Below are 18,861 nucleotides of genomic sequence, written 5' to 3'. Positions count from 1 at the left end.
ACTAGTACATAGCCTCAAGATTTGTGGGAATAGGTTTGGGATGGAGATGAAGAGAAATTGCTTTTCCCAGTGAGTAGTGAATCTGTGAAATTCTCTGTAGAAGCTACTCATCAGATATATTTAAGACACGTAGCAGGATAATTAAGGGTTCTGGGGAAAAGGCAGGAAAATGGAGCTGAACCCATGGCCAGATCAGTCATGATCTTATTGAATGGCAGAGCAGCTCAAAGGGCCAGATGACCAACACCTGCTCCTATTGGTTTCCTTGAAATCTGTACAAACACCATAGGAGCAGGGTTTAGCCATTTAGCCTCTTAAGGCTGGCCTGTCAGTCACTAGGATCATGGCAGTTCTACCACAGGCCTTATCTCCTCGCCTCTGTCACTCTCCTGGCCCCATTGCCAACAGTTCCCCAAAGCTTCCAAAGTTTATCCTCTATCAACATTTTAAGGACAGCTTTTTTCCCCTCCATCAGTAGATTGCTTCCTCTTTTGCACTACTTTTTGTAACGTATAGCAATTCGTTAATCTGTTGCACTGCAATGCTGCCACAAAACCACAAATTTCATGACACCTGTCAGTGATCATAAACTCGATTCTGACTTCCTCTTTAAATGAACAGTTTTATTTAATCCTCGCCCATTCAGGACAGAGAATATAGCATGCATTTAAGGTGAGGGGGAGTAACTTTAAAGGACATGTACTTATTTACACAGAGTGTGGCAGGTGCCTGGAGTGGTGTAAAAGGCACATACATTACAGCAGGGTGGGGGGGGAGGGGTCACAACTTTGGCTCCATTGGCTTACTGGCAGGCTCCTTGACATAAAAAGGTTGGAAACCCCTGCATTACAGACTTTTTAGTGACTTTTAGATAGGTATATGAATCCGTGGGAAATGGAAGGATATGGACATTGTGTAGGCAATGGGAATAGTTTAGTTGGACATTTGATAACTTACTTAATTGGTTTGCAAAACATTGTGGGCCGAAAGGCCTATTTCTGTGCTGTACTCTTCTGTGTTCTATGTTATATAGAACAGTAGAGCATAATGGAGGCTCTTTGGCTCACAATGTTGTGCCAATCCTTTAACCTACTCCAAGATTAATCCAACTCTTCCCTCCCTCATTGCCCTCCTTTTATCTTTCATCCTGTGCCGAAGAGTCTCTTAAATGTCCCTAATGTATCTGGCTCTACCACCACCCCTGCCAGGGTGTTCCTACGTTTTAAAAAAACCTATCTCTGACATCCAACCTATATTCTCCTCCCAACACTTTAAAGTTATGCCGTCTTGCTTTAGCAGTTACTGCCTTGGGAAAAAGCTTCTGGCTGTCCACTCCATGTATACTCCATGTATTTCTAAATTCCTATACTCTTTGCTGCCACCCCACCTCCCCAAAGCTTGTAACTATATTCCCTCTCCCAGTGACCTCTACTTCCTGCAGACACACTCCAGAGATGTTATATAATTCTGGGGGTAACTGTGAATGTTGTCACCCTTCTTTTTCATGTGGAGACAAGAGACGAGAGATGCTGGAATCTGAGCAAAAAGCAATCCACTCGAGAGAGCCAGCAGGTGAAGAAGGGTCTGTGAAAGGGAATGAACAGTTAACAGATCTTCTGGCTCAAAAGCCTTCACCCTGGACTGAAAGAGCAGAGGGGAAAAAGCCATTGCAAAAAGGTGATGGGAAAGGGCTAAGGTGGATCCAGGTGAAGAGTGGTGATAGGCAGATGGAGGAGGGAAGGGTGGAGGTAGGGACAGAAGGTGGGAGGTGACCGATAGATGGCTGTAGATGGTGAACTCTGATGTTGAGGAAGGTGGAGAATGGAAATGAGGGAGAGAGGTGCGAGGGCAGATGGGAACAGTTGGGGAGGGGACCCAGTGGGAGGAGGGAGTGAGTGATGGGTTGTTCTTCTCAGCGGTGACTTGGGATCGAGGGAAGCCAGCTTCCACTGGGTCTTGTGACTGAAGAGGTGAATGCGGGATGGCTGGCTGGGTTACCAGCACAACGCTGGTCATTCCTCACACTCCTAACGGAAGTCAGCACTGCATTCCAAATGTGACTGAAGACCCAGGGAAGTCCATCCAGCCCTTAAGCTACCCAACTTGCAGTACCTAGGTTACTGACGGTCGGAATCATGGCATCCATCCGGTGATTGGCAGTGGACTGTCTTGCCGGCGGGATTATGGTTCCCAATTCTGGCGGGGCGGGAGCGCGTGGCTTTAGATCCGTGTGGAGAGGAGTCGTGATTCTGGAGCCTAGGGAGAGCGAAGCAGGTTAGGGATGGCATGAGGAAGAGTAGGTGAGTCATACTGCATGGAAACAAGTCCCTTCAGCCCAGCAAATCCCTACTAACCACAAAGCATGCACTTACACAAACCCACATTTCATTCTCCCATTTCTTATCAACTCCTTCCCCACCCCCACCAATTCCACTACTCCCCAACACGATGTTGACAACTTACAGTGGCTGATCAAGCCACACGTCTCACACAGCTCTGGGAAGTGGGAGGAAACTCTAGAGAGTCACTGGGAGGAGGTGCAAACTCCACACAGACAGCAGCAGGGAGCAGCAAAGAGCATGACAAATGGTTGCAGACACAGCAACACAGACAAACACACAGAGGCTCAGATGGATACACTGACAGAGATGGATAGCACACACAGAGACACAGATAATCACAGAGACCAATATTCCCTCTTTTTTTTCCACAACTGCATGGATCAACCATTTCTCTGAGCGGGATTTTTCCTAGAAAAAAAACACGGCCTGAAAACTGTGGCACTTTAATAAAATATTATGTAAAGAATATTCCAGCTCTGTGGCAACAAATGCTGTGTGCACATGGGCATTTCTGTTCCTGCACGACCACGCATCTGGGCAGCTTAGAGGGCACACAGAGACACATATGTACACACACACACACACTCAGACACAGATGTACACAGACAGATGGGTGAGGGGTGGAAGGAGGAAAGTGAAACCCCCCCTCCTCCCACTTCACCAGAGGTGCTGGGGAATGAAATGGGGACTCAGCTACAACTTAGTTTCCCAGCTTGCGGGCACTGTGGAGGTGAGTGCTGAACACAACTGTAACAGTGCTGAGGAGTCTGATGGTGCAGCGTAGGGACAACACTAGGGGGGATGGTGAGGGCAGGGTCTGGATAACCGATACTTTTGCTCAACCTGGCACTTTTACACCCGAGACAGTGCAGGGGCCAGCCGAGTGCTCACCGACCAGCAGAACAGGCTCGACTGGCCAATCCCAGGTTAGACTGGCCCTCACCTCCTGTTCTATCCCCTCCCCCCACCCAGCACCGCAGTCAACTCTTACCCAGGCGGAAGGTGACCTCGCTGAACATCATCCAGGCGTCGGCGAAGTAGAAGTTGCAGCGCACCACCTGGCCAACTCGCTGGCGCAGAGGCACCTTGACGAAACGGGCGCTGGGGTTCTTGTTGTCATGGACCATGGTGGAGCTGACAGGCACCGGATCCCAGGAGCCAGTCACACTCGGCTTGAAGAAACATTCCACCTTTCGGAATGCCTTCACGTGGTAGGTGAACATGTTGTTGCAATGGACCTGGGAAAGAAGCGCCGGCCGAGAGATGTTAATCACAGGATTTTTAAAGAAGTTTTTTACTTTACATTCAGAGAGTGGCAGGTGCTAGTAGTGGAGGCAGAACAATAGAGGCATTTAACAGCAGCTTAGATAGGTTTATGAAGGTGCAGAGATTGGAGAGGTATGGACCATGTGTAGGCAGAAGGGATTAGATTAGACGGGACAACATCATGAGCCTGTTCTGGTTCTGTACCGTTCTGAAAATTTTATCACAGACACATACAGCACGAGAAAACGCCCTTTGGCCCACTGATTTCTTGCCAACCCTCACTAATCCCATTTAAAAAAAAATTCTCCCCTACATTCTCATCAACTTCCCCCACCCACCCCCCCCCCACCCCGATACTACCACCCACTTAACACACCAGGGCCAATTAACCCACCGGCCTGTGTGAGGGACTGGTCTGTGCGAGGGATCAGAGCACCAGAGGTGGGGGAGTGGAGTGGGTGTGAGGGAACTCTGCAGTCACAGGGTTAATATGCAAATTCCACACAGACCCTGCTGGAGGCGAGGATCAAGGTCAGGTCGCTATGTGCTGGCTGCACCATTCTGCTGCCCTGGAGTTAACTTAGGTTTGATATTCTGCTGATAAATTTTATTTACTGATTATTTTTACTTTTTTTAAAATTATGTGCATATTATTCAAATGTTTCTAAATCTTTCCAGAGTCATAGAGAAATAGAGATTAGGCCTTTTGGCCCATTGAGTCCATGCTGGCCATCAACGATACAGTTACACTAATCTTTAATCAGAATGCTAAGTTAACAAATTTCACATCATATGCCAGTGACAATAAAACTGATTCTGATTAATTAAATTAGTAGTACAAAAAGAGAGCAAACATAGTGAGGTAGTGTTCATTGGTTCATTGTCCATTTAGAAATCTGATGACAGACAGGAGGAAATTGTTCCTAAAAAGCTGAGTGTTGCCTTCAGGCTCCTGTACCTCCTCCCTGATCCTATATTAAATCTTATGCTTGATTCTCATCACATTCTCAAAAACTTCCTCCCACTCCCAGATTCTACCACTCTTTCACACAATAGTGGTAATTTACAGCATCAATAGAACCCACTAACCATTCCACCACCCCCCCACATATTTTTGGGATATGGTTGGAAAATGGAGGATCCAGGGAGAAACCCTGGAGAACGTGCAAACACCACACAGACAACACCCAAGGCCAAGATTCAACCTGGGTCTGCAAAGCTTCAGAAACTTACTGATGACACTAACTGCTCAAAGATCCTTTATGTAAATGTTTCCCCATTCCAAGGGCCTTTGCAAAGGAATTGCTTCTATGCTATGCAATTCTGATTTAGAGGTCAAGACCAGGGTTTCAATTTAAGAAGACAAATGAGGGTAGGACATTCACTGTAAACTGTAGGACCCTGGGGACTTCTGTGGAACAGAGGACTAAGGAGCACTAGTACAAGTTTCACTGAAAGTCACAGGTAAACAGGATGGTGAAAAAAGCTTTTGACACATTGGCCAAAAACATAAGAAATTCTGCAGATGCTGGAAACATAAGGAATTCAGCAGATCAGGCAGCATCTACAGAAAGATATAAAGAGTCTACATTTCGGGTCAAGACCCTTCATTAGATCTAGGGTGTCAGCCTGACATTCTGACTAATTATTCCTCTCCATAGACACTGCTTGAGCTGCTGAGTTCCTCCAGCATTTTGAGCGTTACTCCGGCCTAGCACTGGGTACAGAAATTGGGATGTTATGTTGCAGTTGTACAAAACCTTTGTCAAGCTGCATTTTGGGTTCAGTTTTGGTTACTCTGTTATTGGGAAAGATGGAGGAAGTGCAGAGGAGATTTACGAGGACATTGCTGGGTTTTCAGTGACTGACCTATGGAGAAAGGTTGAGCAGGTTGGGACTTCATTCACTGAAGTGTAGGGATTGAGAGGTCATCTTATAGAGGTGCATAAGATCACAAAGATGGTGAGGGGGTGCAATGGTATCACAGCAGTTGGAGCAATGCTATTACAGATCTGGGCATCGGAGTTCAGAGTTCAATTCTGACCTCATCAGTAAGGAGTTTGTATGTTCTCCTCATGGAAGGTGTGGGTTTCTTCTGTGCGTTCCGGTTTCTTCCCATAATCCGGTAATGACATACCAGTCATTGTAAATTGTTCTGTGATTAGGCTCGGATTAAATCAGAGGTTGCTGGGTGGAGTGGATCTAAGCACTGGAAGAGCCTGTTTTCCTCAGTTTATCTCAATAAATACACAGACAGACTGCAGATGGGCCTGACAATGGTCTACACAGCTGAGAGCTGGAAATCAAGAGACAGAGGACATCATCTTAAGGTGAGAGGGGAGAGTTTCAATCAGAAACTGCCCGGTAACTTTTTCTACCCAGGGGATGGTCAGTGTATGGAATGAGCTGCCAGAGGAAGTGATTGAGGTGGGTGCATTTACAACAACATAGCATTTAAGAGAACTTTGGATAGGCATATGAAAAGGAGGGTTTGGCAGGTTATGGGTATGTGGTACAGCAAGACAGGACTAGGCAGAAGATCAGATTGGCATGGACTAGACTGGCAAGGGCCTGTTTTAACCCTTGGATAAGAACATGGGCAGGAAGGATTTAGTGTGATATGGGAAATGGGACAAGTTTCAAAGGACATCTTGGTTGATATGGTGGTGTTGACCCAAGGGCCTGTATCCATGTTACATGATTCCATGATTTCCCGATGTGAAGAACCAACCTCGGTTGAAGGCATCACCCATAGTCGTCTGTCCCTAGAGATTTTCATTGCTCCATCCCAAGTCCTCAAGAGGATGAAGAAATCATAAGACCATCAGATACAGGAGCAGAATTAAGCCATTTGGCCCATCAAATCTGCTGTGCCATTTCATCATGGCTGATCCATTTTTTCTCTCCACCTTAATCTCCTGCTTCCCCACCCCCCCATATCCCTTCATGCCCAGACCAATCAAGAATCTATCAATCTGTACCTTAAATATACATATAAAGACTTAGCCTGGCTGATGCAATGAATTCCATAGATCCATCATTCTCTGGCTAAAGAAATTTCCCCTCATCTCCGTTCTAAAAGGATGCCCCTCTATTCTGAGACTGGTCTTAGACACTCCCACCATAGGAAATATCCTCTCCACATCCACTCCTTCAAGCCCTTGCAGCACTCGATAGGTTTCAATTAAGTCATCCCTCATTTTTCTGATTTCCAGTAAATACAGGCCCAGAGTTATCAAACGCTCTTCATATTACAAGCGCTTAAACCTGGAATTATTTTTATGACCATCCTTTGAACCCTCTCCAGGTTCCACACACCTTTTCTAAGACAAGGGGCCGAAAACAGTTTACACTACTCCAAGTCAGGCCTCACCAGTGCTTTATAAAAAGTATCACTGTTAGACACTTGCTTTTAATATTCGAGTCCTCTTGAAATTAATGCTAACAATACATTTGCCATAAAAAAAATCCTGTCCCAACACAGACCTCTGTGGAGCACCACTAGTCACCGACAGCCAACCAGAAAAGGCTCCCTTTATTCCCATTCTTTGCCTTCTGCTAATCAGCCACTGCTTTATCCATGCTCGTATCTTTCCTGTAATACCATGGGCTTGTGGCTTGTTAAGCAGCTTCATGTGCGGCATCTTGTCAAGGGACTACTGAAAATCTAAGTACACATCATCAAGTGATTCTCCTTTGTCTATCTTGCTTGTAACTTCTTCAAAGAATTCCAACAGATTTGCCAGGCAAGATTTTCCCTGGAGGAAGCCATGCTGACTACGGCCTACTTTATCATGTGCCTCCAAGTATGTCAAAACCACATCCTTAACAATCGACTCTCAACATTTTCCCAACCACTGACTTGATGAACTGGCCTATAATTTCCTATCTTCTGCCTCTCTCCCTTCTTGAAGAGTGGAATGTCATTTGCAATTTTCCAGTTTTCTGGAATGATTCTGGAATCTAGTGATTTTTGAAGAACCTTAATAAAGCCTCCACAATCTCTTTAGCCTCCTCTTCCAGAACCTTGGGGTGTATACAATCTGGTCCAAGCGATTTATCTACCTTTAGAACTTCTGGTTTCCCGAGAGTCCCTCTCTAGTAATGGTAGATTCACATACTTCATGACCCTTGACACGTGGAACTTTTCCCATACTGCTGGTGTCTTCCACAGTGAAGAGTGATGTAAAATACTCACTCAGTTCATTTGCCGTTTCCTTGTCCCCCATTCCTACCTCTCCAGCACTTTTTCCAGCAGTCTGATATCCATTCTTACCTCTCTTTTACATTTCATGTATCTGGAGAATCTTTTGGTATCCTCTTTAATATTAGTGGCTAGCTTACTTTCATATTCCATCTTTACCTTCTTAGTTGCCTCCTGTTGGTTTTCAAAAGCTTCCCAATCCTCTACCTTCCCACAAAGTTTTGCTCCAATAAGCCCTCTCTTCAGCTTTTACACTGGCTTTGACTGCTCTTGTTAGCCATGGCGTTGTGTCATTTTGCCTTTGGAATACTTCTTCCTTTTTGGGATGTATATATCCCGTCCCTTCTGAATTGCTTCCAGAAATTCCAGCCATTACTGCTCTGCATTCATCCCTGCCAGTATTCTTTTCCAACCAATTCTGGCCAACTGCTCTCTCATACCACTGTAATTCCCTTTACTCCACTGTAATACTGATACGTTGACTTTAGCTTCTTACCCGGGAGTGCACAAGAGAGGGAAAACTCACAGGTTGTTGCGATACAGGCAGAGGGTACAGGACAGTGGGGAAGGGACCCACAGGTCGGCAGGATACAGGCAGAAGAGTGTATAAGGCAGTGGAGGAAGGATAGAGGGTTGATCCTGCAGGTTGGACAGACACCATTAGACATAGGAGCAGAAATATACCATTCTGCCCATCAAACCTGCTCCACCATTTGATCGTGGCTGATTTATTTTCCCTCTCAACCCCATTCTCCTGTCATCTTCTTGTAACCTTGGATACCCTCACTAATCACGAATCTATCAACCTCCGCTTTAAATACATTGTAATTCCACAGATTCACCTCCCTTTGGCAAAAGAAATTCCTCCTCATCTTTGTTCCACAGGCCTCACCTTCATGTAGTCGAACGTGCTGAGCTGGTCAAAGTGGAACTCCATCTCCACATAATCACGGCCCAGCGTGCGGTTCTGCCAGCCCACGTAGTCGTAGCCAGGCCAGACTCGCAGCTCGTGGCTCTGGGTGAAGTCATCCAGCCCCAATACTCCATCTGTTAGCTGCCCCAGGCCTCCGTAGTGTAACCTGGTAAGGAGAAATGAGGTGAGAATGGAATGCAGCAGAGGGAACCGGTGATGGCATTGCATGGGTGGGTAGGACGGTGCAGGGGTGGTGGTGTGTGCATTTTGGTTATGGATCAGCTGTTGCCTCGCTTAATGGAGCAGCAAGCTTGAAGGGACTGAATGTTTTCCTGTACTTCCTGGCTCTTATGCAACCCCCTCAAACATTCCCTCAGCACTCCGTGTGGGTCTGTATATCAGTGAAGGGGGCAGGGTGTGAGGTGTGAACATAAGAAATAGGAGCAGGATTAGGACATCTGGCCCGTCGAGCCTGCTCTGCCATTCAGTAAGATTGGATGATCTGGCCATGGACTCACCTCCATTACCACCCTCAACTACCCTACTATGCAAAAATCTACCCAATCTTGTCTTAAATATATTTACTGAGGTAGCCTCCACTGCTTCATAGGGCAGATAATTCCACAGATTCATAACTTCTGGGAAAAGTAGTTCCTCCTTAACTCTGCTCTAAATTTGTTTCCCTGAATCTTGAGGCTATGTCCCCTAGTTCTTGTTTCACTTACCAGTGAAAACAACCTTTTCTGTCTCTATCTTATCTATCCCTTTCATAATTTCATATGTTTCTATAAGATCTTCTTTCATTATTCTGAATTCCAGTGAGTACAGTCCCAGGCGACTCAATCTCTCCTCACCTCTGGAATCAACCTGGTGAACCCCCTCTGCACCGCCTCCAAAGCCAGTATAGCCTTCCTCAAATAAGGAGACCAGAACTGCACACTGTACTCCAGGTTTGGCCTCACGGGTACCCTGTACAGTTGCAGCATAACCTTCCTGCTCTTAAATTCAATCCCTCTAGCAATGAAGGCCAACATTTCATTGCCTTCTTGATAGCCTGCTGTACCCGCCAACCAACCTTTTGTGATTCATACATAGGAACTCCCAAGTCCATCTGCACAGCAGCATGCTGCAATGTTTTACTATTTAAATAATAATCTGCTTGCAATGTTTTTCCCTTCCAAAGTGGATGAACTCATATTTACCAACATTGTACTCTGCCAGACCCTTGCCCACTCAAGTTAACCTATCGATATCTGTCTGCAGACTCTCTGTATCTTCTGCACAGTTTGCTTTTCCACTCAATTTAGTATCATCAGCAAACTTAGATACTTAAGTCCGCACTTCAAGATTGTCAATGTATATTGTGAACATTTGAAGGCCCAGCACCGACCCCTGCGGTACACCGTTCACCACTGATGGTCAACTAGAGTATCCCAACTCTCTGCTTTCTATTAGTTAACCAATCCTCTATCCATGCTAATACATCACTCCCAACTCCAAGCATCCTTTATCATATGGTAAGTCTTTTATGTGGAATGTGTGCGTCTCATTTACACACCCACACGTATTGTGCATGAGTATGCATGTGGCCATCGCCTGCACTCCTTTGTTTACAGGGGCTTGCTTAGCCAGACAAGCCTCTGAGTCCATCACCAACCACATGATTGTTTTAGTCCGTTCCTGCTCATATGTGTCAGATCAATGCACAGGACTGTGACGGGTCTGTGTGTGTGCGTTTGTCTGCAACTGTACTTGAGCTCACAGGTGTCTGCACACACGTGTGCCTGCATCTGCATATCCCTGCGTGCCTGTGTACAGTAAAACTGATAACCCGTCAGCCTTGAGACTTTGGTGAGTCAGACTCACAGATTTTCCATGCAGAAAGGGAGGTGGACTGTCGGCATTTCCCGATGGAACCCCATTCCCACAGTCCCGACCCCTGCCCCTACCTTCCGATCCGGCTGCCATCGTACGTGGAATCATTGAGGTTGACCGGGGGCAGCCCTGACACATTCATCACCTGGCCCATAGGGATGGTGTACGACTTCAGGCCATCTGTGGGGAGAGTGGAGGTGGTTATTTAGTTAGTGCAGGCTGTTTTATGTTAGGGCGTTAGGGTTCTGGTTTTGTATGCGTTACAGTAAGGGCGTTAGGGTTCTGATTTTATAAGGGTTATGTTAGGGGAGTTAGGGTTCTGATTTTATAAGGGTTACGGTAGAAGTGTTAGGATTCCTGGCTTAGGAGTGTTAGGATTTCTGTTTTAAGGTTACGGGGTGGGGGGGATGTAGGGTTCTGGTTTTATAAGGGTTAACACAAGGTGTAGGGTTTTGCTTTTATAAGGGTTATGGGGTATAGGGTTCTGGAGTGTAGCGGTCCTGGTTTTATAAGGGTTACGGTAGTGCCATTCATGTCTCTTTTTTAGAGATACTGTTGTGGTGTTGGTGTTTTGGTGACGATGTTGGGAATTTGGTGAATATGCCAGTGCTTCATTTATGCCTCAAAAGCTGCTTGCGCTCACCTTCCCACGGGCAGCCATAGAGCTCTACCCTCATGCACACACTCATCACACGGTCCGCCATCGGGTAAAAACGCACGAAGCGGGCGATGATCGGAGGCCCCAGGTCCTTCAGGATCACGTCGTAGGGGTTTGAGTTGCCCGTGATCACCTGGATGCAGGGGGTCAAAACCAGGAGGTTAGCCTGCTGCCAATCCAACTATTTGTCCGAGCTACTGATGGCAGAGATGTCACCACAGTGAGGGCCAGGGCTGGAACTCCCTCTCTGGGCTACGTGACCCATTACAGTGAGCTTCTGGATACTCCAAGCTTCGAAAATCAGCAACTTAGCTGTGTGCTACATATATTGATGAGTGTGTCGGGGAAACGATGGGTATGTTTGCAGATGACAACTGGCTGGGCAGACAGCTCAGATGGTTGCCTCAGGTGAGGATTGAATCAACCGCACTGCAGAGAGTGTCGAAATGCTGCACTCTAGAGAGCTTTACAGAATCATGAAAGGCAGTCTTTTTCCCCAAGGCTAGAGTGTCCAAAACTAGAGACCACAGGTTTAAGGTGAGAAGGAAAGCCAAATGCAGCATTAACATTCATTTCGAGAGAACAAGAATATAGAAGCAAGGATGTAATGATGAAGCTTTATTTAAAAAAATGGTCAGACTGCTTGGAGTATTGAGAGCAGTTTTGGGCCTATATCTAAGAAAGGATGTGCTGGTATTGGAGAGGGGCCAGAGGAGACTTATAAGAATGATTCCGGGAATGAAAGGGTTAACATTGATGGCTCTGGGCCTATACTCGCTGGAGTTGAGAAGAACGATAGACTACCTTACTGAAAACTACCGAATACTGAAAGGCTTAGATAGAGTGGACGCGGATAGGAGGTTTCCAATAGTGGGAACTTTTGGATCAGGGGCTACGATCTCAGAAAGGAAGACTGTCCCTTTAGATCAGAGATGAAGAGGTATTTCTTTAGCTGGAGGGTGGCAAATCTGTGGAGTTCATTGCCTCGATGGGTGGAGCCCAAGTCATTGGGTGTATTTAAAGCAGAGGTTGACAGCTTCTTGATTAGTCAGGGCATCAAAGATTATGGGGAGAAGGGAGGAGAATTGAGTTGAGAGGGTTAATAAACTGTCTGTGGTGGAATGGTGGAACAGACTGACTGGCTAAATGGCCTAATTCTGCTCCAGTCTTATGACCGTACCCCTTCTCTCCCATTTCCCTCTGACTCCACCCTGTCTGCATCACCAAAGACTTCCCTCCTTCCATTTCTACCCACTACACTTCAAAGGGTCATTTATTATCAAAGTATACAATTCTGTGATGCCCGCGTACAACAGTCCTTTGGTCTACATCTTCATGATAGTTCATAATTTTCACTTCCTTTGTCTTTTACTTTTGCTTTTCATCTTGAATATGTTGGAGCCTGTGGTTTGCAGTTTGGAAATCACTTGGGTGACTCATCGCTCGGCAGACTGCAGAAGGCTGTGGTAACGTGCGTGAGCCTCATGGCAAGCAGGTGGCGGGATGGAGTGCAAACTGATGTTGGACACCATTATAAAAAGTGACGAAGAAGATTGAAACTTCAAGGTGATAATGGGAGGTGAGTGCCAGCTACCTGCTTTTGGATCACTGGGAGTTGTTCTGCTTCCTGAGAGGATAGAGAGAGCCTGCCACTGTGCCTGGAGAACGTTACCCAGGTTTTCAGCATTTTGGACATGGGCTTGGACTATTAACCTTTTTCCCAGTATTATAGTTTTTTTCATATTCTGTGTTTTTCACCCGATCCTTTTTTTTTGTGCGGGGAAGGGGGATTTGGGGTCTGTGTGCCGCTTCTGTTTTTGTTCATTTTTTTGTGTGGGAAGGGGGGTATTTGGGGGTTGATGCGCCTTGTCTGGTGTTGTTCATTTTTTTGTCTGGGGAGGGGGTATTTGGGGGATGAACATACTGCTGTTCTCTCTTTTGGTTTCATGGCTACTGGAGAAGTAGAATTTCAGAGTTGTATACTTTGCAATAAATGAACCACACTTTCTCCTCCACCAGCTATCAGATTTGTTTTTCACATGTACATTGAAACCTACAGTGAAATGTGTGATTTGTGTTAACGACTAACATGAGCCAAAGGTGGTGCTCCGCAAGTCTCGGCACTTTCTAGTGCCAGTGTAGCATGGCCCACAATATCCAACACAACACCGAACAATGAACAACACAAGCAGCAACTGTTACAACAGAACATGGCCTAATGGAATGCTGCAGCAGACTCCATGGGCTAAATAGCCTAATTCTGCTCCTATCTGTTATGGTCTTACCACAAGGGGAAAAAAAGATCCCAGGAGACTGGTTACCTCAACGCCATTCCGGTCTCTCCAGGTCTTCCAGTCCTTGCCGTTCCGACTGTATTGAAGGCTGTAAAGGCGGGCGTACTCGTTGCCATGCCCACTGGAGTGGCGGCCCTGCGTGCCCACCAGCGTGATGAAGTACAGTCGCCGCAGGTCCACCTGCAGGAACTCGCTGGGCTTTTGAAACACCGACTTGGCTGGGCACCAGGCTCCATCACCATTCTCTGTCCCCAACCTATGGGAGGAAGTGGAGAGGCGAATGTAAATGGGTAAGCAAACAAGAGATTCTGCAGATGCTGAAAATCTGGAGCAACACTCACAGAACGCTGCAGGAACCCAGCAGGTCAGGCAGCTCCTATGGAGGGGTATCAACAGTCAGCGTTTCAGGCCGAGATCCTTCATCAGAACTAGATAGGAAGGGGGCTGAAGCTGGAGGGGGATGAAGTGAGAAGCTGGGAGGGGATGGTGGAAGAGGTAAAGAGTTGAAGAAAAAGGAGTCTGATAGTAAAGGAGAGTGAACCGTAGAGAAAGGGAAAGAGGGCGAGAACATCTGAGGATCTATCCTGGGCCCAGCATACTGATGCAGTTACAATGAAGGGCTGACAGTGGCTATATTTCAGGAGTTTGAGCTCTGGTACATTACCGAAGACACTCACAAATCTCTACAGGTGTATGGTGGAGAGCATTCTAACTGGCTGCATCACTGTCTGGCATGGAGGGGCGGGGGAGAGGTTGGACATTACACAGGATTGAAATAAGCTGCAGAAAGTTGTAAACTCTGTCAGTTCCATCATGGACACCAGCCTCCCCAGCATCCAGTACATCTTCAAGGAGCAATGTCTCAAAAAGGGCATCCAGCATTAAGGATTCCCATCACCCAGGACGTGCCCACTTCTCATAACTACCCTCAGGGAGGAGAAATAGGAGCCTGAAGGCACACACTCAATCGTTCAGGAATAGCTTCTTCCCCTCTGCCATCACATTCATGAATGGACATTACACTACCTCACTACAGTTATTTTCTCTTTGCACTACTTAATTAACTTTTTAAATTATATATATATATATATATATATATATACATACATATACACACACACACACACACATACTACAGTAATTTACAGTGTTTGATATTACATATTGCATTGTATTGCTGCATAACAACAAATTTCACAACATATGCCAGTGATATTAAATCTAATTATGATTCTGAACCAGAGGGAAGTGACGGAAAGATGAGGAGAAGGGGTGAAAGGGTAACCAGAATGGGGAATGGAAAAAGAGTAAAAGAACGGGAGTGGGAGAAATTAATGGAAGTTGAAATCGATATACATACCATCAACTTAAGGTTATCCAAGCGGAATATGAAGCGTCACTTCACCAAAATGTGTTTTGCCTCATCACGGCAGTAAAGGCGGCCGAGAGCCAACAATGTCAGAATGGTATAGGAAATCAAATTGAAATGGTCAGCTACCAGGAGATCCTGCCTTTTGCAGCAGACAGATGACCATATAATTACTAAATCGGTTTATCATTGTGACACACACCAAGGAAGAGAAAAACCTGTGTGCAGATCATTTCATCACATCAATGCGTTGAGGTCATACAAGAGATAACAGTTCAGTTAGTTGCCAGGACCGAGTTATTGGGAAAGATTGAACAGCTCAGAGCTTTATTCCCTGGAGCGTAAAATGAGGAGAGATTTTTGATAGAGGTGAACAAAATTTTGAGGGGTATAGATGGAGTGAATCTATGCAAGACCTTCCTCCTCAGGTTGGGTGAGACTAGAACTAGAGGTGATAGGTTTAGGGCAAAAGGTGAACCTGAGGGCGAACTTCTTCACTCAGAGAGTGGCGAGATTGCAGAACAAGCTGCTAGCGGAAGAGGTGGACGTAGGTCCAATTATAAAACTGAAGAGACGTTTGGATTGGTGCATGGATGAGATAGGTATACAGGGCTATGGTCTCGGTGCATGCAAGTGGAATTAGGCAGAAGGCCAGGCTAGAATGGACTAGACAGACTGAAGGGCCTGTTACTGTGCTATAGTGCTCGATGAGTGCTGATGGCAAGCCGAGATGTATTTCGATGGGACGCTTTCTATTAAACATTTGCACAAGTTGGTGAGTGTCTTTGGGGTAATGCTGAATTGGGAAGGGGTAGAGAGTGAGGTGGGTTTACCTGCCATGTTTCGCCGCGGTGGACTCCGACCACATGCTGGACGCCACGATGTCTTCATCCCTGATGATTGAATCCTGCATACCCAGCGCAAAGCGGCATTGCTCTGTGGAGAGAGGCAGAGGGGAATAGGTTTAGGTGAGGAGTAGGGTTAGACAGTCACAGGAGTGAGGGGGGTGCATGGTGGCTTTCAGGGTCAGACAACAGGGGGTGGGGGGGGAAGGGAAGAGCAGGGTCAGACAACCCCAGGAGGGGAGGATTAGGCCCAGTATGAGAGGGAGGGGGTTGAGCAGGATTAGACAGCCTGAGGAGGGTGGATGAGAGAGGGAAGATTGGGGGAAACGTGAAAAGAGGGAGAGGTGTGAAGGAGAAAGGCTTGTAGAGGAGGGGTGTGGAGAGGACGGAGGGGTGAAGGTAAGAATAAAGAGGGAAAAGAGCAGAGGCAGGTTTGTGGAGGGGGTGAAGAGAGGGGTGAGTGAGTGGAGGGAGAGGTTAGGTGCTAGGGGAGTGAGAGCTTGAGGACAGAGGAAAGGGAGGAGTAAGCAAAGAACTTTACTTGTCATGGGCATCAAAACATACACTGAAATGCATCATCTGCATCGCGCAGAATCAGTGAGGATTGTTCTGGGGGCAGACCATAAGCATTGCCATCCTTCAGCACCAACTTCACACCCACAACTCACTAACTCTAATGTGGGGGGAGACCAGAGCACCCAGAAAGAAATCACGTGGTCCCAGGGAGAAGGGTCGAACTGCTTACAGACAGCAGTGGCAATCAAACCTCAGGCATTGATTGCTACCATAAGAAGAGTAGATCAGAGTCCATGGAGGGGAGGCTGGTTTCTGTGATGTCCAAAGCTCTCCGCAGTTTGGGAAATATGGCAACCATCTTGTGCACAGCAAGCTCCCATTGACAACACTCAGTGTGAAGGGCTGTGGGTGGGGGGGAAGAAGAGATCTATTGCAGGGACATAGCCCAAGGGACAACATCCAGCTCCACAAACAAGAGCACACAGATTCTGTAGTGATAGGACAGCCCCTCCTACCCTCTGGCATTCCTTTGGGCTGACACCTTGTATCCTCATGACACTGCCATCTCCTGCCTTGGAGCCTGCTGACTGAAACAGGACGATCCCAGGGTAACGGGAACTGGAGCGAGTCCGGCTGCAGGCCAGCTGCTTGACACCACCTTTCCACAGAGCCCGCAGGCAGCGGCCGTTCCTTTGGGTGACTGGTTCAGGTGCACTGTGGCTCAGATCGCAGCTCCATGAGTTTTCCTCTGCTCTGTGCTGAATATGGGACTCTCGGTTCAAAACGCTATTTGTTGTGTTTTTTTCTCTTTTTTGACAATGTTTTTTCCTCTCTGCACATTGGGTGTTCAACAGTCCTTTTTTAAAAATGCTTTCTTTTGGGTTTCTTTGTTCCATCGCTGCCTGTTAGGAGATGAATCTCAAGGTTGTATAAGGTATAATAATTTGATAATAAATGCACTTTGAGCTTTTGAAAGTTGGAAGAAAGGGAATCTCATTCCCGTTGGAAGACAGCGAAAAATTAACAACTGGAGGGAGGTTTCAGTGGCCAGTAGATGGCAGCGGACATCCAGGATTCCTGCAGCAACCTCTCCTTAGTGAAAATTCACATTTCCAGAGAGATAAAGCACAGAACCAGGCCCTTCAGTCCAACCAGTCCATGCCATCCAAGGGGCCTAAGCTAATCTCATTTGCTAGTGTTTAGCTTTTCCAAATCACTTTCTTGTCCAACAGTCTTTTAAAAGGATGGTTATTGACTTCAGAAGAACTCGCACCACTCACACCCCTCTTATGGTCTGTGGTCTTAACACTGGCAACTTGGCAGTGGAAACTGCGAGCACCTAGGAGTGCACATCTCCACAACCTGTCATGGTCCCAGAACACATTCCGCATTATCAGGAAAGCTCACCGATGCCTCTACTTTGTGAGGAGGCTGAGGAGAGCTGGATGATGCACATCTATACTCACGTCATTCTACAGATGCGTGCTAGAGCATCCTAACATGCCACATCACTGCATGGTACTGAAACTGCAGTGCGGATGACAGGAAGGCATTGCAAGTGTAAACCACTAGCACCAGTCTACCCACCAACAAGTACGGAAATACAAAATCGTGCTGGAAAAAGGACAATAATATCATGAAGGATCCCACCCACCCTGCTCTTGGACTGTTTGTCCCACTCCCATCAGCGAGGAGGCTACATAGCATCCATGCCAGCACCACCAGACTCAAAAACAGTAGTTATTTATATAAAACTATCTTATGTATTTATATTCATTGAGTTTTTTATTATTGTGTTCTCTATCTTATTGTGTTGCTTTTTTTGTGTTCCATTGGATCCGGAGTAATAATTATTTTGTTCTCCTTCACACTTTAAAAAAATTTGAATCAGGTTCCACATGGTAGGTTGCTCTGTTAGGTTAGACTGCACAGAATCCAGGGAGACTGGCTGACTGGATGCATAGTTGGGCTGATGGTTGAGGACAGAAGGTGATATGGAAAACCTGTTTTTCAGACTTCAAACCCACGACAAATTGTGCGCCTCAGTGGTCAGTGCTATTGTTTGTCATCTATATCAGTGATTTGGATAAGAATGTGCAAACCATGGTTAGCAAGTTTGAAGATTACACTAAAATAGGTCTTAGAGAGTGAAGGTTATCAGGAATTACAGGGAAATGTTGATCATTTGGATAAATGGGTCAAGGGTCAGCGGTCTCTCCACATGGAAGGACAGGGTTCGAGTTGTCACTCTCCTCAAAGCTGCCGGAGGATGTTTCTGAAATTTCACATGTGATTACTGGTGTGGATTGTAGCTTACTGTACATTGGTCTCCTTCAGTTTTCCTGTGTTTTCTTTCTTGATGCTGATTGATGGGCGTGTGAAAAGTCACAATTTCTGGGTGTGGGACGGGTTGGGGACTTGATGAAACTGTTTTTGCTTTGCATGGAAGGGCTTGGGGGTTAGCTGCTGTGTCCAAGTGGGCAATCTGTTAGTTTTTGTGCGAGGGAGGGGTTGGGACTTCAGTTTCTTTTTCATGTGGTGGGGGAAGATCTTTTCTTTCAATGAACTCCATGCATTTT

At 46.4% G+C, this 18,861-nt stretch overlaps 1 protein-coding gene across 8 annotated transcripts in view; it reads right to left on the bottom strand.

The window, feature by feature from the left end:
• The window catches only part of LOC132394573 (discoidin domain-containing receptor 2-like), a 133,649-nt gene that overhangs the window by 20,903 nt on the left and 93,885 nt on the right, over window positions 1–18,861 (bottom strand). For all 8 annotated transcript variants that reach the window (XM_059970873.1, XM_059970875.1, XM_059970878.1 and 5 more), the window contains exons 3-9: window positions 15,755–15,857; window positions 13,580–13,808; window positions 11,244–11,391; window positions 10,675–10,780; window positions 8,705–8,891; window positions 3,334–3,580; window positions 2,113–2,256 (exon numbers count right to left, since the gene is read on the bottom strand). In XM_059970873.1, the coding sequence (XP_059826856.1) occupies window positions 2,113–2,256; window positions 3,334–3,580; window positions 8,705–8,891; window positions 10,675–10,780; window positions 11,244–11,391; window positions 13,580–13,808; window positions 15,755–15,857 (1,164 nt within the window). The remainder of the gene's footprint in view (window positions 1–2,112; window positions 2,257–3,333; window positions 3,581–8,704; window positions 8,892–10,674; window positions 10,781–11,243; window positions 11,392–13,579; window positions 13,809–15,754; window positions 15,858–18,861) is intronic.

Source organism: Hypanus sabinus, chromosome 5, assembly GCF_030144855.1.
Source record: "Hypanus sabinus isolate sHypSab1 chromosome 5, sHypSab1.hap1, whole genome shotgun sequence".
Lineage (NCBI taxonomy): Eukaryota > Metazoa > Chordata > Chondrichthyes > Myliobatiformes > Dasyatidae > Hypanus > Hypanus sabinus.
The sequence above is the reverse complement of the archived record's forward strand: the minus strand, read 5'-3'. Positions and strand labels throughout refer to the sequence as shown.